Source organism: Pyrus communis, chromosome 13 (genome assembly GCF_963583255.1).
Source record: "Pyrus communis chromosome 13, drPyrComm1.1, whole genome shotgun sequence".
NCBI classification, from domain to species: Eukaryota; Viridiplantae; Streptophyta; class Magnoliopsida; order Rosales; family Rosaceae; genus Pyrus; species Pyrus communis.
In genome coordinates this window covers 1,869,397-1,892,135 of record NC_084815.1, presented here as the reverse complement: position 1 = coordinate 1,892,135, position 22,739 = coordinate 1,869,397, and the positions used below count along the sequence as shown (strand labels likewise).

General features: G+C 37.0%; 6 protein-coding genes across 8 annotated transcripts; 2 read left to right on the top strand and 4 right to left on the bottom strand.

Moving 5' to 3' along the window:
* Positions 1-265: 265 nt before the first annotated feature.
* On the bottom strand, positions 266-2,353 carry LOC137713882 (glucosamine 6-phosphate N-acetyltransferase-like). 3 transcript variants are annotated; one of them, XM_068453234.1, is made up of 3 exons: positions 2,239-2,353; positions 959-1,467; positions 266-766 (listed from the first exon to the last, which is right to left on the bottom strand). In XM_068453234.1, the coding sequence occupies exon 2, from the start codon at positions 1,437-1,439 to the stop codon at positions 978-980; it is 462 nt and encodes a 153-aa protein (XP_068309335.1). In that variant the 5' UTR covers positions 1,440-1,467; positions 2,239-2,353; the 3' UTR covers positions 266-766; positions 959-977. The 3 variants fall into 3 exon arrangements, with proteins under 3 accessions (XP_068309335.1, XP_068309334.1, XP_068309333.1); XM_068453233.1 differs by having other exon boundaries at positions 676-769; XM_068453232.1 differs by lacking the exon at positions 266-766 and having other exon boundaries at positions 844-1,467; positions 2,239-2,352.
* Positions 2,354-3,393: 1,040 nt separating this feature from the next.
* LOC137711971 (large ribosomal subunit protein uL1-like) lies at positions 3,394-5,632 on the bottom strand. Its single transcript, XM_068451120.1, has 6 exons — positions 5,530-5,632; positions 5,386-5,429; positions 4,592-4,811; positions 4,290-4,455; positions 3,980-4,185; positions 3,394-3,676 (listed from the first exon to the last, which is right to left on the bottom strand). Exons 2-6 carry the CDS (start codon positions 5,388-5,390, stop codon positions 3,623-3,625), a joined length of 651 nt encoding a protein of 216 aa, XP_068307221.1. The 5' UTR covers positions 5,391-5,429; positions 5,530-5,632; the 3' UTR covers positions 3,394-3,622.
* Positions 5,633-7,673: 2,041 nt separating this feature from the next.
* LOC137713339 (NDR1/HIN1-like protein 10) lies at positions 7,674-8,289 on the top strand. The gene is made up of 2 exons (XM_068452628.1): positions 7,674-8,114; positions 8,218-8,289. The coding sequence occupies exons 1-2, from the start codon at positions 7,674-7,676 to the stop codon at positions 8,287-8,289; spliced, it is 513 nt and encodes a 170-aa protein (XP_068308729.1).
* Positions 8,290-8,622: 333 nt separating this feature from the next.
* Positions 8,623-10,301, bottom strand: LOC137713119 (cytochrome b-c1 complex subunit 9, mitochondrial-like). The gene is made up of 3 exons (XM_068452377.1): positions 10,083-10,301; positions 9,331-9,378; positions 8,623-8,898 (listed from the first exon to the last, which is right to left on the bottom strand). The coding sequence occupies exons 1-3, from the start codon at positions 10,200-10,202 to the stop codon at positions 8,848-8,850; spliced, it is 219 nt and encodes a 72-aa protein (XP_068308478.1). The 5' UTR covers positions 10,203-10,301; the 3' UTR covers positions 8,623-8,847.
* A 3,802-nt stretch (positions 10,302-14,103) lies between these two features.
* On the top strand, positions 14,104-18,331 carry LOC137712870 (protein CIA1-like). The gene is made up of 10 exons (XM_068452048.1): positions 14,104-14,346; positions 14,438-14,584; positions 14,805-15,023; positions 15,167-15,231; positions 15,595-15,660; positions 15,783-15,851; positions 16,658-16,720; positions 16,813-16,888; positions 17,210-17,293; positions 18,025-18,331. The coding sequence occupies exons 1-10, from the start codon at positions 14,161-14,163 to the stop codon at positions 18,097-18,099; spliced, it is 1,050 nt and encodes a 349-aa protein (XP_068308149.1). The 5' UTR covers positions 14,104-14,160; the 3' UTR covers positions 18,100-18,331.
* Positions 18,332-19,111: 780 nt separating this feature from the next.
* On the bottom strand, positions 19,112-19,971 carry LOC137713937 (protein BIC1-like). The gene has a single exon (XM_068453297.1). It carries the CDS (start codon positions 19,789-19,791, stop codon positions 19,297-19,299), a length of 495 nt encoding a protein of 164 aa, XP_068309398.1. The 5' UTR covers positions 19,792-19,971; the 3' UTR covers positions 19,112-19,296.
* Between the last annotated feature and the right edge of the window lie 2,768 nt (positions 19,972-22,739).

Genomic DNA, 22,739 nt, shown 5'->3' with positions numbered 1-22,739 from the left:
GGGTCCAATGTAATTTACAATCAATGAGGTATGAGAAGCCAAACATTGTTCGATGAATTTAGTGTAATGTACATACGAGTTGGTGTTGAGCGTTATTAACTGGGTGGTCCATCAAAGCGTCAATATTATCAGTTGTTCACGTTTGCGTAGAAGAAGATTAACGCTGGCGATGCCATGCATAACAATTGGTTTAGACATGTTTGTCCATCTATTATGAATAGTTTATAATTTGACCTTAGTTTTTATCAAGAATATTTAGCTCCTTACACGTAAAGAAAACATTACTAGTTTAATGTATTAATATGAGTGGTCGACATGTATGGAGAAATGACTTGTTGTTTATAAGAAGCCAAGCAATGTTCCGCTAAATCTTGTCTCCTTCCAAGTGGCTGGACTGATGCCATACCAGCCTGCCTGTTTGCACTTTCACAGCAGCATGGAGAGTGCTTCATATGAGCTTGTTTGGTGACTAAGATTGGATTAGAGCCCATAACTCATACAATAAAAGTAAGCTCGTACGTTAAAGGTAGAGGTGAATGATTTCTCATTTTTGGCTGGACTGGACGTGAAAGAAAATTATCCCTTCTAATCCTACCATTACGTTGGATTTGAAGGGATAAGTTCCCTCAATGCGTTATCCATCTTCTGGCTTCAAGTTGGACACAATCTTCGGTTCTTTCATCGACATACCTTACGCCCAGAGTTGTCTACGTCAATTCAATCTTCGTCACCAAACAAGCGCCATGGAAATTGACAGCATTTTCTTCTGCTGTGCAAAGTATATGATATTGTCATGGAAAAACGCATGGTTTTGAACATTTTTTTTTTTTTTAAGAACTGAAAGATGGGAACGAACTACTTAAAACCCAATCGAAATTTCGATATTGTCATGGCAAAGACTAAATTATGACAGGAACAATGACAGTAATACAGCACAGGAAGTAGCATGCCAACTTACAAGAAATTAAGAATGCTTCTCAGATGAAGTACTTCACCATCTGAATCTCCTTCTGCACGTAGCCACATTTCTCATAGAACGCTTTGTTCTCAACACTGCAATCGAGAATCACCTTATAACACCCCAGCGAGCGAGCATAATCCGTAAGGGAGTCAATCATCTTCTTTCCTAATTGCATCCCGCGTGCATTGGCATCAACCACAACGTCTTCAATGTGCCCGACTTTGCCACAGTTTCTTATAAACTTCCTTTCAATGAACACACTCCCAGTTGCCACAATCTTCCCTGAGCGATGATCTTCTATTACAAAGACCTGATGGTCCTCTGCTCGGGCACTAAGCTCCTTAAATCGATCTTCGAAGTCCTTGTCGGATACAGAATCACAAACGGTCAGCTGTTGCAGTAGTTCTATGAATCCCTTGCCTTTGTCTGAGAGTTCTAGCTTCCTAACTTGGAAATTGTGTTCTTCACTGTTTGCCATCTTTTGCGGTCTGAGCACTCGTTACAAGCTGTTAAAAAGTTGAATCAAATCAAAACTCAACAAAGATAACACCATGGTTCCTGGAATTGAACTTGCAAATTGAGTCCAATAGTCCAGTCTCTAACACACTATGGGAAGCTGGCAAACCAATACGCTTTCCGGGAAGTGATTTTCGCACGTCATTTTTTATCTGAGCCTTTGGATTGAAGAAATCAAAGGTGAATCAGTGAACAAAAACAAGGTTAGGAGTGTAGAAGGAGAAAACGGGAGTGTGAAAACCACTATACTCTTCACATTCTACTCTCATTTGGATTCCACCCCATTGCAAGTATAAAGTGTATCAGTCAAGCAATCACACCGAATCAGATGCTTATCGCATACACCCTTCACGATCAAACACTTTCCTTTTCTCAACCACATAATAGTGGACACACATGATTACAATGTGATAGAATGGACATATATTGCACACAAAACTGATGGTTTCCTACGATGCATGGACACGGACATGAGGATGCGCCACGAAACAACAGGAACGGGATATGTAAAATTTAAAGAATTGTTGTATGAATACGAAGGAATTCGACACGACAACGAGATACGGGGGATACCACCGTGTCCATGCATGGTTGATGGGTTCTATCCGAACATCAAAATACGACCCGAATTCGAATAATTATTGAATCAAACACTACCTATTGGGTTTGATAACAATTCTGACTAGTGGATTTTGTTAGTTTATGGTAATGGACTGTAAATTAAATTGTCAATGATTGAGAAATGAGTAAATCAAAGTTACCTCAGAATTCTCTGCTGCGGTTGCTGTTGCTGTGGAATTTCAGGGACTTGTGGCTGTTGCAGATCCGCGGAGAGACTGCTGATATTTCAGGGTTTGGTATGTGGGGTCATAAAGCAAACTTGTATATTTGCAACCTTGGGAGTGAAAAGCACGTGACTTTTGGTCACGGTTTATGACGAATACGCCATAATTCCTCTGGCGGCTTTGATTGATTCAAATCTATGGTCGTAAAAGACGCTAGGCGGGCGGGACCTAGCATCTAAGTGAGCGCTTAAATGGATTAAACGGATTTAAGTGAATTTATTATATTTTGTGTATATAAGTATCGGTTTATACTTAAAATATATATAATTTTATCATAAACTATAAAGTAGAACGACATATATATATATATATATATATATATATATTGTGAAGTATTGGAACATAATGAAAACATAGGGAACAAGCATATAATATGTGTTCATTTAAGTATACAACAAGTCTCTAATAATTTATTATAAAAAATAAAATGCAAAATGAAAGTTATCTATTTTCTGTTTAAGTGAGTTGCAACTTAGACAGGTCTGGACGGGCTAGGTAGGTGCCTAGGTGGTTTAAACTGGCACCTCAGCAGTTCTATGCGCTCTTTCTTAAATTTTCAAACACCTAGGCATTAATCGGGACGGTGGCCAGCCGTCTAGCACCTAGGCGTCACTAGGCGAGGATTTTTAGAACAGTGTTCAAATCCATCTGTTTGATCAAAATACAGCAGTCATGTGTTGAATGCAGCAGATGAATCAAACTACAGATTCCGAAAGAGAGAAAAAGAACGAAATTACAATTATAATTAGGTTTGTCACCAATCGGCACTACGGTAGGTATCAAGTTCAACGTTCATTGATGAAAAACTAATATGGGTTACTCGTTAAGTGGCTTAGATCATATTCCTCATCCCGAACGGTTGAATTTGAGTTCGTGTTGTTACAGTTTTTGTACTTGCATTTACAAGTTTGCCGTCATTCGTTCACGGTGAAACAAAAGGTTCGCAAAATGCCTCTAGGAATAGCTCAAGAGATATGGCAAGGTCATCGTCGATCGTTCAAAGGGTGTTTCGCAAATCACACAATCCCTGTATTCGTTCATCGTCGACAGAGCGTTTCGCATATTGGAAAATGAGATCACACACTCCCTGTATTCATTCATAATCGAGAAAGAAAAGGCTTTCCTTCAAAATTTTCCAAAAGCATTCATCCAGAGCAACATCGAGTACTAAATTATGGTTTAACAACGAAATCAAAGTCATCGAAAACAAAATAGAACACCGAAAGGTATGCGTAAATGTCTTTAAAAAAAAGTTCCGCTGATGCTTCCTTCACTTGGAAAGTTTCTGATAAAGATTAACTTAGTAGATACGGATAGCTTTCCCCATCGTACTCTTCAAGTTCAAGGACCTCACCTATTTCGTACAAACAAAAAGGCAACATAAGTACCATTAAAGGCATACATATAGTGATGTTCAAGTAGAAATTCGAGACTTCGAATCCAAATCAAATCTTAATTTCAGACTGAATCATAATTTACACATTCTCGCATGTTCGATCAAACGACATAATAACAAGAAGCCGAAATTCAGCGGGATCAAAGAAAATAAGCACTTAAGGTTTATCCATAAATTTGAAAGCTAAAACTTGGAAGTTAGAACAGAGCAAGTATAAGTAAAAAACGAAACCATGAAAGCAGGTCGAAGCAAATAACTTACATTCTGCCAGTTCTTCTTCAACAATGAAACCAAGAAATTGACACTGAGTTGTACATTCTGGAAAATCTGCTTCTCCTCCATAGCGAGATTCCCGACAGCAACACCCATGCAAAGAACCTTCTTAAGTTGGAACTTCACCATAGCTTTGGTCTCGTTAAGTTTTGCCTCCAGAGATTCCTGGTGACTCACCAAGGTTGGAAACTTACCTGTGCTTTGTCAACAAAACCAAAACTAGCGTTAGTTGCTTTCTTAATAAATTACTATGTCCAACGAAGCAAAAGCAGAACAGATACTAATCAGGAGTACTTGCCTGCCTTGTTAAGACCAGGGCCAAGAAGACGAGGAATCTGCTTAATGACAGCTTCAGAAGCCAAAAAGGCATGGTATTTCTTGGCAAGCTTCTTCACAAGTTTCTTGTTCTTGTTCAGCTTTTTCAAGCTCTCCACATCCATATAATCCAAACCCATCTTCTCTGCCTGTAGTAAAGCATAAACGATAGGTTAGACGTCTACACGCAGACTACACATGTTTAATTTTCTACTTTATCCCAAATGCACCAGAGAATAACAAATCATCAAATTCATAAACTGTTTAATCAATAAGGAAATTTACCTCTTCCACATGCTGGGCATCTCCAAGCATGCAAACCCTCATCTTAGGGCGAGGAATGTGTGGAAGCCTGACAGAACCGCTGAAACGCTTATCCTTTTGGGGGTCATAGTTCTTCAGACCAATCTGAAGCTCCACTGTCTCAGTGAACTTCCTCTTCTTTGTCTCAGAGTTCGTCTTAATCTGAGAAATGGCTTCCCTCAGCCCATCACTAGACAGCTTACTGTTAACAAAAATAATAAAAACATGAACTTCAGATACATAACACTATAAATGATATAACAAATGAATGTAAAACAACCCGAAGCGGAGCTTTGTAAGATTCGAGACTCATCCGACAGATATGGGGAATGTGTTTCATATTTACGACTTTAGATATATAAAACAATCAATGATAAAAGAAATGAATGTACAACAATTTTAAATCATCTTACGATTGTCAGGGACTTTTTTGCCCAACGCCACCCGAAAAAACATAAATTAAAAACCCTAAAAACAAGTAATCAAAACACACGCCTCTCTGTAAAAGCTATATCAGATAATCCTCCAATACAATAACAGATTAAGGAGTATTAAATCTCTAATCTCGATTTATAGCCACTAATCACTTTGCAAAACCAGATTGAAACAAGTAAATAAAAAGACATTCAAACCACCTACTAAATCATGAACAAAAATTTGAGATTTTGGGTTCTAAAACCACCAAAAATCCAACTAAATTTCAAATCGAGCAATAACCCACCCAATACTAATTACAATCAGATGAAGGAAGAACAAGAGAAAAACAATTAAATTACCTCATGGTTGGTTAGATCTTTGTCCTCGCTGCCAAAAAAACTTCCTGCAAAATCAGAAAAACGAAGTGAAAATTTTGGTGAGGGTGCAATGTAGAGAGGGACAGAAGGATGAGATGAGAAAACCCTAGCGGCGGCGGAGATTACCTGAAGAAAGAAGACGAAAGAACAGAATTTTCAGGCTGCCGCTACTGAGTGGTGAAGGGAGAAGCAGCGACTCCAGAGACTTTATAAAACCCTAGCTCTTGCTACGTTTTTATATGGGGACGCTCGCACGTGATTTGTCTAATTTGATATTTGCCCCTCTACTTGTAACTATTTCTTCTTCTTTTTTTTCATACGGCTTTTTCTTCTTGTATATTTACAATCATATCCTTCAACATCGACTTAAGTTTTATTTTACTCATTGAAACTCAAATTTTATCACTTTTAACTCTCTGAAATTGGAATAAATTTCGTCAATGTATCCGCTAAAATTTTTACTTAGCGCAAATAAGACCAATTATTATTGAGATGTATGTCATCTGTTCCCAAAAATTGTTTACCTAGCAACTTTTCCTCTTTCTATTTGTTTAGGACGAGGGTGGGGGTTCCCGCATGTAAAACATTACACTTCAGAGAAAAATATTTTAAATTACTTCAATATTTAGAGAACAATTACGTGTGATACTATAAAATTTCACAATTAATAATCAATTAGAAGATGATAAATGGATAAACAGGGAACTTTTTCTTTGAATGAACTTTTTAAATGTATTCCAATAAAACTTATATTTATCGGGGTGATTTCTCTAATTAACTTCGCATGAGGGAGGAGAATAAGAAAATAGTGGATTTTGCAGGGGAACCAAAGATAAAACACAAAATTGTGTTCAATCAATTTGATATAATAATTGAATTTTTTTTTTTGGTTTAAGTGTCAAAATAATCTATGTGTTTCACCCTAAACAATTCATAAAATAGTTAAAATTGAGTGAAAAATGTAATTTCACTGTAAACTTATTAAAAGCACGTGAGATCATGATCAACGACGACGCCTCACAAATCAAAATCATTCCTATTTTATTTCTTGTAAGTAAACATGCCCTTAAACTTGAGCACCAAAACTTGTTGGCCGATAAGAAATATGATTTCAACTATTTTTTATTTGTTTTTTTTTCTTCCCTACATTGTGTTGATGTATCAAAAGATTAATTAAAATGTTGAGGTAAAAATTGTGTTGATGTATCAAACAATTTTGTCACTTTTAACTTTCTCTGAAATTGGAACAAATTTCGTCAATGTATCCATTAAAATTTTTACCTAGCACAAATAAGACCAATCATTATTGAGATGTATGTCATGTGTTCCCAAAAACTGTTTACCTAGCAACTTTTCCTCTTTCTATTTGTTTAGGACGAGGGTAGGGGTTCTCACATGTAACACATTACACTTCAGAGAAAAATATTTTAAATTATTTTAATATTTAGAGTACAATTACGTGTAAGACTTCAAAAATTTCACAATTAAGGATCAATTAGGACATGACAAAAGGATAAATAAGGAACTTTTTCTTTGAATGAACTTTTTAAATGTTTTCAATAAAACTTATATTTATCGGGGTGATTTCTCTAATTAACTTCGCATGAGGGAGGCGAATAAGAAAATAGTGGATTTTGCAGGGGAACCAAAGGCAAAACACAAAATTGTGTTCAATTAATTCGATATAATATTTGAAATTTTTTTGGCTTAAATGTCAAAATAATCATTGAGTTTCACCTTATCGTTCAATTTGGTCCTCATATTTATCTTAGTTGCTAATCCTAAACAATTTGTAAAATGGTTGTTAAAATTAAGTGAAAAATGTAATTTAACTATAAACTTATTAAAAGCACGCGAGATCATGATCGACGACGCCGCCTCAAAAATCAAAATCATTACTATTTTATTCCTTGTAAGTAAACATGCCCTTAAACTTGAGCACCAAAAACTTGTTGGCCGATAAGAAATATGATTTCAACTATTTTTTAATTGTTTTTTTTTTCTTCCCTATATTGTGTTGATGTATCAAAAGGTTAATTAAAATGGGAGAACTAATCGAAAGAAATCGACACAAAAATAAATAAGAAAGGTCACAAAATAGGAAAATATAGCTCTACTTTCCCTTTATGTGTTCTTAGTTGAATTAAGAGTTGATGCTATATAAACCCTAACTTTGTGTCACTTGTTCATGTAAACGAAGCCAAAACCTACCCTTAAACCCTAGAGTTGCTGAAACAACTTTGAACTTCTCCATGAAGTGCATACAATTCATGCCTCAATTGACGCGTGACGACCGCTATTTCTACCTTGCCGTAGTCTGCAGTGTCATCGGCATCGTCGTCTGCTTCTTCGCTATATTCGGCAGTGTCTACGCCGTACTCTGGAAGAGCTTCTATCCCCACGGCCCCCAAATCACCGTCACTAACGCCTCTCTAACCCAACTCAATTCCATTGACTACGCGGAAAACACTCTCGACTACAACCTTGCACTCAACTTCACCATCAGAAATCGCAACAGATGGGTTGGCATAGACTACCGTAGCATCCAAGTCATTGGTGCTCAGATAAGCTACAAGTCTGTCGCAGTGAGTGCGACTCCGTTTTACCAGGAGGGCAAGAACACCACCGCTATGCATGCACTACTACAACTTCAAGGGGAGCCGAGGGAGATGGCTGGTGTTTACAGTATTGACGTAATGTTTGTTCTTCAGGTAAGGTATGATCACGTCAAGTTATTCAAAAAAATCAAGGGCAGTCCGCAGATCCTTTGCAAGTTGGGGGTTCGGCTGAGTAGTTCTAATGGAACATCTGCAGGTGGTTTCAACCCTACCGAGTGCAAGAGTGTTCCTCGAAAACAAAGATACCGAATCCGTGCTGGATGAATGATTAATTGTTAATGATCAGTATAATGTGGCAACTAGCAAACAACTTTTAAGGTTTTTCTTAAAATTTCAATCGTTTGTGTGCCTGCCAAGAAACCCAAAAGTGAACAGACCAACCTTAATTTCCATCGTGCATTTACAATTCGGTGCAAATTACGTGCATCTGTTCATTTTCTTTCTCTTTCTCTATCTAGTTTTTAACTATTCCTTTGTTACAATTAGTCGAGTTAATCGTTTAACTTTTCTAAACTGAAATACCGTGATTCTGGTAGAGAAAGTAAACATGATTCAACACAAACCACTGCACAATGATAAGGCAAAGGCAAGGGGATCAAAATCTCAAAAACAAACAATAACCATTAGCAGAATCAAGTCAATGTGACCGTACACAACTGATTCGACAATTCAAAAACACTTTAGTTGAATGGAACAAGGTTTATAATAAGTTGAATCCGACCAAACTTTTATTACTAAAAAGAGAAGCCCTACCTAAAGCATAATTGCATGCTCCAACTTTCGATTATGAAAACTTTAGAACGGTCAAAGAGAAGCATATGTAATCTCATTCTTCAGATTGCCTTGTCCCCAGAACTGAAATATCTTCATATCGTTTCTGCATAAAAGAGAAATAACCAGTTTCAATGTTAAACTTGTGAAAATGTCCAGTAGTACCGATCAAAATAGAGAAATTATGAAATGTCATAAACTAGTTACTATTGAAGAAAGAATCTCAACTGCGTCGAAGACATGAGTTAGAACAATATAAATGTCTATATGGATGTGGAAAGTGAAAATCCATCCCAATTGTGAACACCCCCCCCCCCCCCCCCTCCAAAAAAAAAAAAAAAAAAAACCAATCGAGCAAAATAAACGAGGGAATACATGTTGCTCTACAACCAGCACCAGCTAAACTCTCTCCAAAACATGTACATCCAGATCCAATGAAGAATCCAAACAAACATATGTGCAATACCCCAACATTCTAATATACATGGAGAAAGTGCATGCAAAATGCGTAAATAGAACTGTAGAATAGTTCACATACCCCAACATTATTGTACTCCCACAGCTTATGAACTCCGTAATCAACAGCCTGAAACCAGCAAATCAAATACATAAGAACGCTAAGACATTCGAGGCGACATAAGAAACAAATTCAGCAAGGAATGAAAAGAAACTCATTCAGAAATGTGCATATACCCCAAAACTCAGAAAAAGCACCTGAAACATAAGGTTCCAAGAAACAAAAATCAAGTAACGTCTCCATTAGTAACTCTACGCCATTACTAGCAATGAATATATGAAAAGATATGAACCCGAAACCAAGTGCCACGATTTTTTGAAATACAAAATGGCAAGATTTTGAATGTCGATAATTCCACTATATATATGACCCTCAACTTGATCAATTTAGCAAATTTTCTTCGCTACGAGCATTGCATATATGAAACAAATTAACAGAATTAGATGTACAAATAGAATTACCAAAAATTCATTGCTAAATCGCTATAAACAAAATCAAATTTTACCCATTTCTCACCAACACAAAAGAGAGAAAAAAAGAAGCCAATCCCGTTTAATTACAAGACCAATTCAACAAAACACCATAAACCCAATTGAAATTTCTGCGCTTTCGACTGGACTAAATTGACCTAATCGCAAATCAAGCACCTTTTAATTTCCTTAGATTTTCCTAGCAACCAAACAGAAAACAACAGGGAGCAAAAAGAAATCTAAAACGAGAGGCTCGAGGCTCCGTGAGGGAAACCCTAATCTGAAAATTCGTGAGAGGCTCACCCGCTCGCCGAGGAAGGCTCCAGCGATGACAAAGGTGACGTAGACGGAGTTACGTCGCATGATGACCCTGTATAGACCTTCGAAGAGGCCTCCGCCGCTCCTTCGAGCCGCTGAATCCATGGCGATCTGCGCGAATCTGTTTCCGCCTGCTTCTGATCTGAGCTGCGAGGTGGAAGATTTTGTTCAGAACTCTCGCGTCGTGGAAATGGGAACGGGATTTGGGTCCTGTGATATGGCGTTTGGATTTGCGAACCGGGTTGTTTGGAACGGTCCGCTAGAGTATTCGAGTGGTTCGGCCTGGGTCGTTTGGACGGGGGTTTTGTGGGCTTCGAAGTGTTGGTCCATGTTCCACCAATAGTGGGCTTAAGAATTTCTTTTCTTTTGGGTTTTCTTTGGTTGGAACGCATATTCCAGTGCACCGCTTTTTAAATCACGGGTAATCACAATGAACCATTATTTTAGTTGAAACTGATATCTTGAACAATTTTTAGTAAATTAACCTATGAATTATTTAAAATTAACCAATTAACTTCTCAACGTCAAATTTGATGAAGTCGTCAAATACTAGCACATGACCACATGTTATTCAGTCCACTTTGCCTAAAACATGAGATAAAAAGTCCATCTTTGTAACGCAAAAGGCATTTAGTATTTCAGCCATGTCCTATGTCGAGTTCGTGTGTAGAGTTCCGACGCTTGCATCGGCTCGGATGTTTTCCACACTACCACATTCTCCTTTGTGTCTGCCGCTTGCGGCAGTGTTGCTTGGGACTTGTTCTAAGCTTCCACCTGGTGATTGGCCTCTTTCGCTTGGATGCCGATTACCCCTACCTTATAGCTGTGCGCATGAAACGTCAGTGAAAGAGATGATTGGCGGGGTCGGAGAATTGGCTGGTTGGCAATTCCTTGGACCGTTAGGGGGCGTTTGTTTGCCCTCACTAAATTGGACTGGATTGGACTGGACTAGCTATTAGTCCAATACTGTGTTTGTTCCATGCTGGGACTAACATTAATGAGACTAAAGGGGACTAGCATTGACAAAACCCTTCACTAAGAGGTCTTAGCGAGACCCCCCAATAACCATGGGACTAGCTAAGACTATCCTCTCTTTCTCGTCCTTGTCATGCTCAACGACCACTCCTGACAAACTCCTCGTCATCTCCGGTCACCTAGATCAATCATTAACTTTCCGACTCTCTTTCAGATCCATTTCACAACCAACTTTCATATAAAATATACCAAATTGAAGCTGGGAGTGACAAGATTACGATTTTACCTGAATCGAGGCTAAAATGTGGTCTAATGTGGCCGGAAAATGGCCTGGAAGTCTCGGCCTGTTTGGGCTTCTTCAAATCCATGACAGATTCGAGCATTCAAAGCTAAGATCTCGGTCTAGGGATGGTGATGAATTTTTTGGCGGTGCTAACTTCATCCAATTTAACGAGGGTTGGCTAGAAAACACATCGGGAAGCCTGCAACTCGTCAAGAAAATTGAAGCCGTGAGGTTCCGTTCGAACAACGCATAGTTAGAGAGGGAGGGAGGACAAAGAAATATAGACTGGAATCAATAAGGAGTTTGACCAGGAATGAGAAAGAGACATGAATTGAGAGGTCTAAGAGGAAAAAAAAGAGGGAGAGGATGGGACGATGAGAGAAGAGGAAAAGAGTGGGACGGAAATGGTAGGAAAAGATGGAGAAAAAGATAAGATCATAATAAAATATTAATAATTTATATATTAAATAATATAATATTAGAATTTGTTATTATCCAGATTCTTAGTCCAATACTGCACCAAACACTTCACTAAGTTAGTCCAGTTTAGTCTAGTCTAAGCCAGTCCAACTTAGTCCTTGAAGCTAATCCAGTCCGAGATAGTCTGGCGCAACAAACGCCCCCTTAGTGGAAAAGGCAGTGGATGCTTCTCGAATGTTCTTTGGTTTTAGGCTTTTGGGCTCATTCTTTGTTTATGTTGTTTTTTCTTTCCGTTTAGGCCCTTTTTAGTTGTTTTTGTTTATAGGTGTTGTTGAGCCTTTGTCTGTTTGTAAGTTTGTGTTTTGGTTAGAATAAAATCTTTCCCTTGACCAAAAAAAAAAAGGCATTTGGTATTTAGTGTGTTTCCTTTTGTGAGTATATCTCTTCATATTCATTTGGGCGCATATGTGATTTTTTGCTGATCTATTTAATTTTTGAGTATGTTTATGGGATTTGAATTAAGAAGAGAATTTAGTATGAATTGAATTGAAAACCCAATTAGGATTTTGATATAAATTAAAAACTCGAGTAAGTCTGGCCTAATCTCATTAATTATAGTATAGTAGTCGTAATAAAAGTAAGGGTAAATTACATTTTACCCCCTCAAGTTTGGGGTCAATTTCAATTCCTTACAACATCTTTAAAACATTTCAATTTCATACATTTACTTATAATTTTATTTCAATTTCATAAATCTATTAGAAAATCTGTTACGTAAACCGTTAAGTGATGACATGGTAAATATGGGATCCACATTTGTATTGATGTGGCTACCACATTTATGCCACGTGGCAAGAAAAATAAATTTTTATGTATTTAAAATATAATAATATTTACCCTATTCAAAAAAAAAAGAAAAAACCCAAACAAACCCAGAAACCCCCTGACCTACTTCTCCATCTCCTCCCTCTTCACCTCCCATCCCTACTCTCTCCCCAGACCCACTCCTCCCTCTTCACCCCCGACCCACCTTTAGCTTGCTTCTCGTTGCTCTCCTCGATGAAATTCTAACCCATCTTCGTCAAGAACATGGAGCTCGGCTTGAACTCAGCCAATCTTCCGCCGCTGCTATCTTTGTTGAAATGCAGCTCTTCAATTCTGATTCTGCCCCTGGGCTTCTCCATTACCGTCGAGCTTTTCAATACGTTTGTGAGTTTAATCAAATTTCTTCCATTTCCACAAGGTTAAGCTTCCTCTTTAGCTTAATAAAAAATTAAGCCTGATTCTTTAACTATTATATAATCAATTTTCTCTCTGCAATCAAATTCAAAATTCGAGAACGAAAATGGTGAAAAGGGTGGTGAGGGTGCGAGTTTGGAGGTGGGTTAGGGGTGATCGGGGATGAGATGGATTTTGGGGGATTACGGTTTGGGGGTTTATGTATTTGAGGGAGAGTAAAGAATGGGTCAGGGGGTGAAGAAGGAAGAGTGGGTATGGGGACAGAGAAGGAATGGGAGATGGAGAAGTGGGTTTTTTTTGTTTTGGGGGGGGGGGGGGGGGGGGTCGTCGTGGTGGTGGTTTGGGTTTGAATGGTTTTTTGTTTTTTTTTAAATTTTTTTAAGGGTAAATATTATTATTATTTTAAATGCATAAAAAATTATTTTTCTTGCCACGTGTCACAAATATGGCAGCCACGTCAGCATAGATGTGGATCTTAAACTTGCCACATCATCACTTAACGGTTTACTTAACAGATTTTCTAACGGTTGTATAAAATTAAAATAAAATGATAAGTAAATGTATGAAATTGAAATGTTTTAAAAATGTTGTAATGAATTGAAATTGACTACAATCCTGAAGAGGTAAAATTTTATTTACCCTAAAAGACTAAAAGTAACAAAGACTAAATAAAGTATATCTTTTTTTGTCGTTCCTATTCCTCTTTCTATTTTTGAAAAAGAGGGCTTTCGAATTAAAATAAAGGATTATTTCGTTTTGAATAGTTATTTATTAAATCGGTGGATAGGAGTATTTTCTGAATTAGAATTGTGTCATGGGGAATACTGTTTGATAATTTCTACCAACTTAAAGCTCCAATTAGTATTCTTTGTTTGTATATTGTGTAAAAATGTCCTTATATAGTACACGTTATTACTACATGATTACCATGTAATTATCATGAAAAGTTAATTATTAAAGCACATAATAATAATTTCGCTTGTAATTAAGTTAAAAAGAAAATTAAATGAAACTACTTGTTAGTTTGCTAAAAGGACTGTTTTGCCCATGATTCATATTGTCCTCGTAGAGGAGTCAAAACACAGCATTCATACGGTCAAATACTCTTCCTCGCCGACTCCTCATAGCTCACAGCCTCATTTGGCCATGGAGTTAGCGAAAGAGCTCCGAGAGATTCAGACGCTACAGGGCCACACCGATAGGGTATGGAGCCTCGCCTGGAATCCGACCACCGGTGTCGCCGGAATCCCCCTTTCCTTCGCTTCCTGCAGCGGCGACAAGACCGTTCGTATTTGGGAACAAAACCCCTCAACTTCTTCTTGGGATTGCAAGGTGACCCATCATTTTATTTAATTTTATTTGATTTTTCCATTTTTTGTTAAATGAGTCGGGTTTTAATGGAGTTCTCAATTCTGGGTTGCAGGCAGTTCTGGATGAAACACACACGAGAACCGTCCGATCGTGCGCTTGGTCCCCATCTGGGAAATTATTGGCCACTGCAAGCTTCGATGCCACTACTGCAATTTGGGAAAATGTTGGGGGCGATTATGAATGTGTTGCCAGTCTAGAGGTATGAAATAGTGAAAGACTCTTGCTTTACATAAATTGGTCGATCTTACAAGTTGGGTTTTTATGATTTTTGTTAGTAAAGATATTGCTGTTAGTGGCATTGAAAGACTTGCTTTGCAGAAATTGTCGATTTTGCAAGTTGGGTTCTTTTGATTTTTCGCTCGTAAAGTGAGAACTTTTTTTTTTTTTTTTTTGTGTGTGTGTGTGTGTGTGTGTATTAGGGTCATGAAAACGAAGTGAAAAGTGTGTGTTGGAATCCATCTGGGTCTATGCTTACGACTTGCGGTCGAGATAAAACTGTATGGGTATGGGAAGTGCTGCCCGGGAACGAGTTCGACTGTGTGTCAGTTTTGCAAGGCCATACACAAGATGTGAAGATGGTTCAGTGGCATCCCACTAGGAATCTTATATTTTCTTGTAGCTATGATAACACTGTCAAGGTAAGAGCTTGGAATTTTTAAGTGCTCTTACTACTTTCCCTACGACCGTCCTATACAAATGGTTACTTTTTTTTCCTTTATTACGTATCAAGAAGATTGGACTTCCTCAGAGTTTTTATGATTCAGTACAATGTTTCTTGCAGATATGGGCTGATGATGGTGACGATGATGATTGGGCATGTGTTCAAAGCTTAGGTGAAACTAACAAGTACTACACATTAGCCTCTTTGCATCTCGAAATTTCTGCATCATCTTTCTTTCTTCAGAATCATTCCCTTCTTTTGAGTAAAGTTTTCCAGATCGTGTGTGTGTTCAATCCTAAGCTCTTGTTCCTTAAATGAGGTCATGCTTCTCTCTAATTGATTCGACATTGATGACTAGAATGTGCAGTGGGTGCAATGCACCTTAGCTGTTCATGTATAATTCAAAAGGAATATGATCTCATCTAGGGCTGCAGGAGATTTTTTGTTGATTGTAATACATGGTTGTGAATCAGTTGAGTTCTTAGGACTGCTAGCACTTTTTATTAAAGTATGTCACTCTAATTCAGCTTAATCGGTTTTCTTGTTAGTGGTCACTCTTCTACTGTCTGGGCTCTATCATTTAATCCCAGTGGAGACAAGATGGTTACCTGCAGGTAAGCAAAAGTGTTATCTCGTTTTCATGTTTGATTGGTTTGGATACCGAACCACCAGTTATAAGAACATCTCTGATAAACAGAATTTGAAGAAATAAAATGACAATGTACTGATTTTGCAGTGATGATCTTACTCTAAAGATATGGGGATCAGACGATACAAAGATGTCTGCTGATGGTTTTGCACCTTGGTGAGTAGCTTTAGGAGTATTTCTTTTCTATTTGATAGAACCCATACGTGAATTTGGTTATTTCACTAATGTGAATTATTTAAAAATTTTGAAGTACTCTCTCAGTCTCTCTCTCTCTCTCTCTCTCTCTCTCTCTTTCTCTGCATGAATTTGAAACTTTTTATATTTTCTAGAAAGAAGACAATACATTTGCATTTTATTGTTAGAGAAAGATGTGTCATCCTGGATTTGCCCAAATAATTTGTCGTTGTGGAAACAAGTCCATTGTGGGTATGAGGGAGATATGTGAATATCTCTTACATGAATGACTATCATTTCCAGAATAATGTGATTTCACTGAATTGAAAATTTGAAAACAGGGGCTGACAACCCCTACCTGTGCTCGCATTTAATTGGGTAATGAGAAGCTCTTGATCTAGATACTGATTCTTGCTGATAGTCAGCATCTGTTAAGTTTACTTCTTGTGGGAGTGTAAGAAATCAATATGGTAATGCCTGGAAAAAGTTGCAGGATTGTCATTTTTTTTCATGTATTGCCGAAGACACAATTACAAATTCCCTGCTGTTTTACTGTTAGTGCAGTTGCATATGCAATATAGGAGTTGGCTGCTTCAGATCTGAAACTAATCAATGTGGTTTCACTCTATGTGGTGATTAGAATGTTTCATTTAAATTTCCAGATAAAATATAATATCAAGGAGTTGAAGTTAATTTGGTAACAAGTAATTTGATTGGTAGGGTGCTAACATTTAGCTGTATTTCATTTGTTGTAATTGCAAGATGATGCATTATTTTGGTTTTTTCAGGCGACATCTTTGCACTCTTTCAGGTTATCATGACCGGACAATATTTTCAGTTCATTGGTCAAGGTAATAGAACCAAAGAAGTAGTCCCAATTGTTGAGAAACTCAAGATTTCTAGGTAATATAACCCTAATTTATATTTGACTGAAAAATGACAGGGACAATATCATAGCCAGTGGAGCTGCAGATGATGCAATAAGATTTTTCGTGGAGAACGATGAACAAGATGGTTTGGTATGTCATAATCTTTAACCCTTATTGATTATCTTAGAATTCGTTTCATATGCCTTAATATCTGCATCGGTTCTGATGGTATACTGCTAATAAATATATATCTAGAGCTTGGCGTGGATCAATTAATCTAATGCTTTTTAGACAAATAGTTCCGTTCCTAAATCACTGGCAAGGTTTTCGATTTTAAATTCGTGTTTACTTCTGATTCGTATGCAACTGCTAGTAGCAAGCTCATCGAGTGCTAGATGATTAGAGCGACTCCATTATTTGCTTATCTGGTTTTGAGAGTATTAAGTAACCGAATTGTATGATTTCATTCAGGTTGATGGGCCTTCATATAAATTGCTTTTGAGGAAGGAAAATGCCCATGACATGGATATCAATTCGGTGCAATGGAGCCCTGGGGTAAGATTTCTCGTCCAGTGCTTTTCCTTGTGAATTGAGGGCTTGGACACTAAGGTTCTCTAAGTCTTATCTACTACCATTAATGCCACCCCAACTCCAGTGGCTATCACCACCCATCGTTGCTTCTGTCACCGTACTTTCTGTTGTGTTCATCACTACTCCCACGGTATCACCACCACCACCACCCCCTATTATAGTGAATACTACCACAACCTACGACCACAATCATCATTGAACCCTGGACTATCATCACAAGTGTCACTGTTATATCACTAATAAACTACCACTACCAACTTGAGGGTCACTATCGTCGCTGCAATACCCTTGGAACAGTACCGCTGATCTTCTGCATGGTTACCTACCAACTTATTTGCACATAATCAATTTATGGTTGCTAAAGTAGCTGAAAGCAGCTCTGCTATCGTTTTCCCTTTTGTTTTTTGGATAACTTAAATTTGTCTCTGCTCTACGCAAAAGATCCAGTTACGAACTTTTAATCAAGATAGAACTGGAGGCACACTAAACAAATAGTGAATCATATATAAACAATGGTTGTATTGCGTCCTAATTGTCTGTGTAGCGCCCCTTTAGTAAAATTTTTTAATCGGTTCTATTTGTGCATATTGAGAGGGGGGTTTTTGCTATATGGAGAATTATATTTTTATATACGAGGCCCAACTTTCATACATATTCTGACATTGCCCTTGTACATTGCTGTTGCATGTTCTTAGGAGGATCAGTTTCTTGCTTCTGCAGCCGATGACGGGACGATTAAAATATGGGAGTTGACATCTGATAGCTGCTAAAATAAACCCTCTGCTGCTAAGAGTTGTGTAATTGCAAATTTGTTAAATATTTCTTCTATACTGGTCTCAATTTTTGGGAGAAAAAAAAAAAACCTTGAAATTTAGAATACTTAGTGAAATGTGGCTTGTTTTATTGTGAAGTAGATGTAATCATGTAATGAATCTTTATGATAAGGAAGATGGCTTACAGTATTATTTAGAATCGCCAAGACATCGACTTGTATTTTGCCACTACGACGATATCTTAACCCAATCACGAATTGTCATTCATTTTAATTTACATGACATTGCGTGATAAGCTTGAGAAACCTGTACGGGGGAATTCCTATTGCACGGAAGGTCCTCCAATGGTAGATTCCTCATCACCCTCTGCCTGTTTGACAATCAAAGCTGACATTGTGTTCCAAATAGTGTGGTTTAAATTTGCTTGCTAACTAGGCTTCAAACAAATCATCTCATGGGAGGGCTAGACGATCATTTTGATCAAACAGAGAAGCGAACGGTTTGTTCAATGGGGAAGGGGAGTTCGAACTCGAGACTTCTTTTCGATATAACGTGTTATTACCGGTACTTATACTACGGTCTAGTGATATACCTCTTCACTTGTAAGTGAGAGATCTTAGATTCGATTCTCGTCAAAAATGAATTTGAATCATATTATTGCTAGCCTATTGTGAGACTTAGCCTACCTCGCTCTCCTTTAGTGCAGATAATATCGTTTACTAAAAAATAAAAATAAAAATGTGTTACCACCATATTATTTGAACACTAGTTTGCAGCACTAGTTGCATCACTTTCTACAAAATTCATTCTTTGCTAACCTAGGTTTAACCTATTTAGCTCTTGTACATATAAACTCAAATTCCACGCCGTATAGTTTTAGATTAAACTAGAATCCCGCATGAACATGAAAAATGCATACTTTTTAGCAAAAATGCAATCATTCTCACTAACAAAAGCCATTCCCACAGCATACAGTTATCATGTATCAATAATCAGCGTGAAGCATCCCGAATTTGAAATCTCTCATTTTCTTAAATTATTGTAATAGTTTCAAATCTTCATCTCCACTTAATAATAGAAAATTAAAAAAAAAATCCCTGGGAAGAAACATTGTAATGATCATTATAATTATTAAAACAAAGATTAATGATCTTATAAAACTAATAAGAAGATTAAATTATCATTAATGAATATTCAACACCTGTATTCTATTCTTAATCTGCCGGAGTTGTCTCTCCTCCCCTCCTCAACCAACGCAGAACGAGCAGTCATAATCCCGCTCGGAAACAAAGAAGCATCAAAAGCTGAACAGTCAATCCAATCCTGCAGCAACTCCTCCTGCCCCCAAATATCCGGAATCCAAACCTGTCCGGCCACGTCCATTCTGTGCTTCTTCAACCTCTCACGTCCACTCTCTTCCTCTTCCGCCGCCGCCGCCGTGGGATCTTGATCCACAACAACAACATGATCATCACCTTCTGCAGCAGCTGAAGCATGACCGTCCATTACTGAAACTTCCTCGTTTTCATGCATCTTTCGTGACGTGCTTCCTTGCAGCTCCATAAAACTGTCATTTTTCTTTAAGATCTGCTCACCATATTCTTGCATCTTTGGTAGAACTGGAGTGTTTTGGATGATGGGTTTCTGCAGAGAGATTTGATGAGCCATTTGAGATCGTTTTCTTCTCATTCGGATTCAGAAATGGTGATAAAAATCTGTGCTTGCTAGAACTTGTTGCTGCTTCTTCTTCTTCTTCCTCTGGTAGTTCTTGTAGTTCGAACTCTGTGAAAGATATGTGTGTGTGCTAACAATATATGGAGGCTAGAATGGGTGGGGAGTTGCGTTACACGTCAACTCAATAGGTTTTATTTTGGCGTATGGCAAGAGACATGTGTACGTGGATTGGCTGAGATTGGAGTCCATTTTATGTGGCTTAGTTCTTGTTTGAATATGATAAAAAAGGAAAGGAAAAGGAGACTGGTAATAAAGTACAATGCACTTGTGTCTGCCGTGAAGATAGTTGGGCAGTTCGACTTCTTATAAGCACATATAAGGTTTTTAATTTTTTTTTTTTATGTGAGATTCATGCATTCATATTCTCAGTACGTCACATGTTAGGTGACGTGAGAGTACGTGGACTGTTGGTTCAACACGTGAATAACATGCTCTGATATAATGAAGAAATGAGTTCAACCTTATAGAAGTAGTGGTAGTGTTGTGATATTAGTTCAATTTCTTATAAGCACATGCAAGGCTTCTTAATTTCTCAATGCAGGATTCATGCTCTCAACTACATGTGCATCTCTTATGTAATCCACTAGTGTTATTATGTTAGATATGTTAATATTTCTCTTTACTTATAAGTTGAGGGTTTTATATTCAACTCTTGAGAATAAAGAGTTTAATCTCATTGTGTGGCTTAGTCTCAATATCTCACACCTTTAATGTAAATATGAATTTGGCTACAATACTTATATGTATTTAATACAAACATAATTTCGACAGTCAGATGGTAATTATATTAAACACATATATATTTACATGAATTATATTTGACCATCAAATAGTGATTGTAAAAATTGTGAGGTCGATGTTGATTTGGAGCATCATAGAATAGGACATTGGGTTTGGGGCCTAGTTGTAGCAATGTAGGATTTTTTTTGGGGAAAAATTGTTTACATTCTAAGAAAATTTGCATACTATTCAATCTTATTCAATAAAAGATTGAGACCTTGGGGTTTTCAAGTAGTTATTTTCTGATGCATATGCATACTAGCTACTAGCTAGCAACCTTTGGTTTGTTTTGGTTCTCCTTTGAAATTTAAGCACTCACCTTATCCAAAATTAAAAAAAAAATTAAAATAAAGCATTGCAAGAGGTTGTAGTTCTAATCAATTACGAGCGATAATCGTTATATTAAAATTTATGATTTCGATTTTTTTTTTATTTAAAAGAGAACTTATAGGACATGTAACATTTTATGCGTTTGCTTCTCTCTTTACACAATAATTTACTTGCATATCTCTCGTATTCACAATCATAAAAAATACTTTCGGAGTTTCAAAAAGAGAGCAAAACCCCAAAACAAGAATTAGATAACACACTGAGAAATACCACAAATCATTCACTAGTTTACCATCACTAGTTTACCAACTGTTAAATAGATAGAATCATAAACAAATTTAACTGCATGTGGTAGAATCTAATCTAACTGAAAATCAATTGGTACGAATACTTTCATCTCCAATGTAAGATACTGTTAACAACAATGACGATTACCGCTAATATTTCGATGAAGAGAGAGAGAGACAAAATAGTATTACATATCTATATTTACGTAGGGTTTAGGAGAACTGAAAAGATTTAAAACAAACTAATTCGGTGATTCCACTATTTGTGTATCATGCACGTTTGCATCTTTTTCTCCAAGGCCCCCATGTTGTCATGTCTGTCTTGTTTTTGCGTCTTTTTTTTTGTTTTTTTGGGGTGGGGTGGTGGGGTGGTGGGGTGGTTTGGGAGCACTACTGACATAAAATGACAGAAAATGCATAGTGCAAAGGAAGAGGGCAAGTAATACTTCCTCGTGTATATATTATTGTTATACAAGAAATTACAATTCTTCAAAGATATTTTGAGGAGTAAAATGTAATTTATTTTAAAAATATTGTACAATTGTCATCGTAACTATTTAGAGATATATGAAATTGCCACCCGTTAAGTATTTTTGACAATATTTTGAAGGAGAGTTTAAGTAGCTAAAGTAGAGCTTAAAAATACTTAAGGAGTGCTTATGTAGCAAAAAGGGCGAGTAAAGGCAATACCATCCACTTCCCCTTATATGGATCCGCTATTCCATGGAACTTTGAATGTTGTGTAAGTGTAGCGCATTCGTTATTTTTCGTTCATTTGTATGATAAATTAAAGTATATATAAGATATCTGTTTCATTTATTTTGAGTTTTATTGACAAATAAAACGTACAAACGCATCAGATGAAAACTATGAAAAGGAGAAAGATCAAATCAATTCCCTTACATACATAATATTTAAGGATAAAAAAGAGAATTTGAACTTAAACTCGACTCACATGAAGAAATACATATGTTGTAAACAATATAGTTACGTTCACATTTACAATGATATACTTAGTCCATCCACACGATATTTGATGAAAAATCGAACCCGATGTACTGATATTTGAGGTTATGTGTTGTAAACATCACAAGAACAATATCCAAGCATATGTGGATGGCTATAGGTCTCGAGAGAATCGACAACTAGTCACACTACTAGAAGTTAACATCTATTTCCATAACCACATGATTTGGCAATCACAGCCCCACTGGAAATGTTGAAAAAGACTGACAAAACGTAGCCATGATGTTGTGTGGGTATGGATAAAGGGGTGGGGTAGTATAGGCCCTAGGTTCAATGAACCTCCTCGTAAACCATACGAAAAAAATTGACAAAATGTAGCCGCCTAACAAAAAAACACCACTTGAGAACTAGTAATCACTTTTGTGGTTTTTTAGTTAAAATAATTATTAGATTTACATAATTCTCTACTTTGGTTCTTGATAATTAAAATCACAAAAAAAAAAAAATTTTACGTTTGTCCATCGTAAATCATTTTGGTTA

Coding starts and splice junctions, on each gene's coding strand:
- LOC137713882 (XM_068453234.1), bottom strand. CDS start 1,439: ATGGCAAACAGTGAAGAACACAATTTCCAAGTTAGGAAGCTAGAACTC.
- LOC137711971 (XM_068451120.1), bottom strand. Junction 4,186..4,289: donor CCCTGGTCTTAACAAGGCAG/GCAAGTACTCCT, acceptor GACAAAGCACAG/GTAAGTTTCCAACCTTGGTG. Junction 3,677..3,979: donor TGAAGAAGAACTGGCAGAAT/GTAAGTTATTTG, acceptor TGTACGAAATAG/GTGAGGTCCTTGAACTTGAA.
- LOC137713339 (XM_068452628.1), top strand. CDS start 7,674: ATGCCTCAATTGACGCGTGACGACCGCTATTTCTACCTTGCCGTAGTC. Junction 8,115..8,217: donor ACGTAATGTTTGTTCTTCAG/GTAAGGTATGAT, acceptor GAACATCTGCAG/GTGGTTTCAACCCTACCGAG.
- LOC137713119 (XM_068452377.1), bottom strand. CDS start 10,202: ATGGATTCAGCGGCTCGAAGGAGCGGCGGAGGCCTCTTCGAAGGTCTA. Junction 9,379..10,082: donor GAGCCTTCCTCGGCGAGCGG/GTGAGCCTCTCA, acceptor TGCTGGTTTCAG/GCTGTTGATTACGGAGTTCA. Junction 8,899..9,330: donor GGGAGTACAATAATGTTGGG/GTATGTGAACTA, acceptor TCTTTTATGCAG/AAACGATATGAAGATATTTC.
- LOC137712870 (XM_068452048.1), top strand. CDS start 14,161: ATGGAGTTAGCGAAAGAGCTCCGAGAGATTCAGACGCTACAGGGCCAC. Junction 15,024..15,166: donor GCTATGATAACACTGTCAAG/GTAAGAGCTTGG, acceptor TGTTTCTTGCAG/ATATGGGCTGATGATGGTGA. Junction 16,889..17,209: donor ACGATGAACAAGATGGTTTG/GTATGTCATAAT, acceptor GATTTCATTCAG/GTTGATGGGCCTTCATATAA.
- LOC137713937 (XM_068453297.1), bottom strand. CDS start 19,791: ATGAGAAGAAAACGATCTCAAATGGCTCATCAAATCTCTCTGCAGAAA.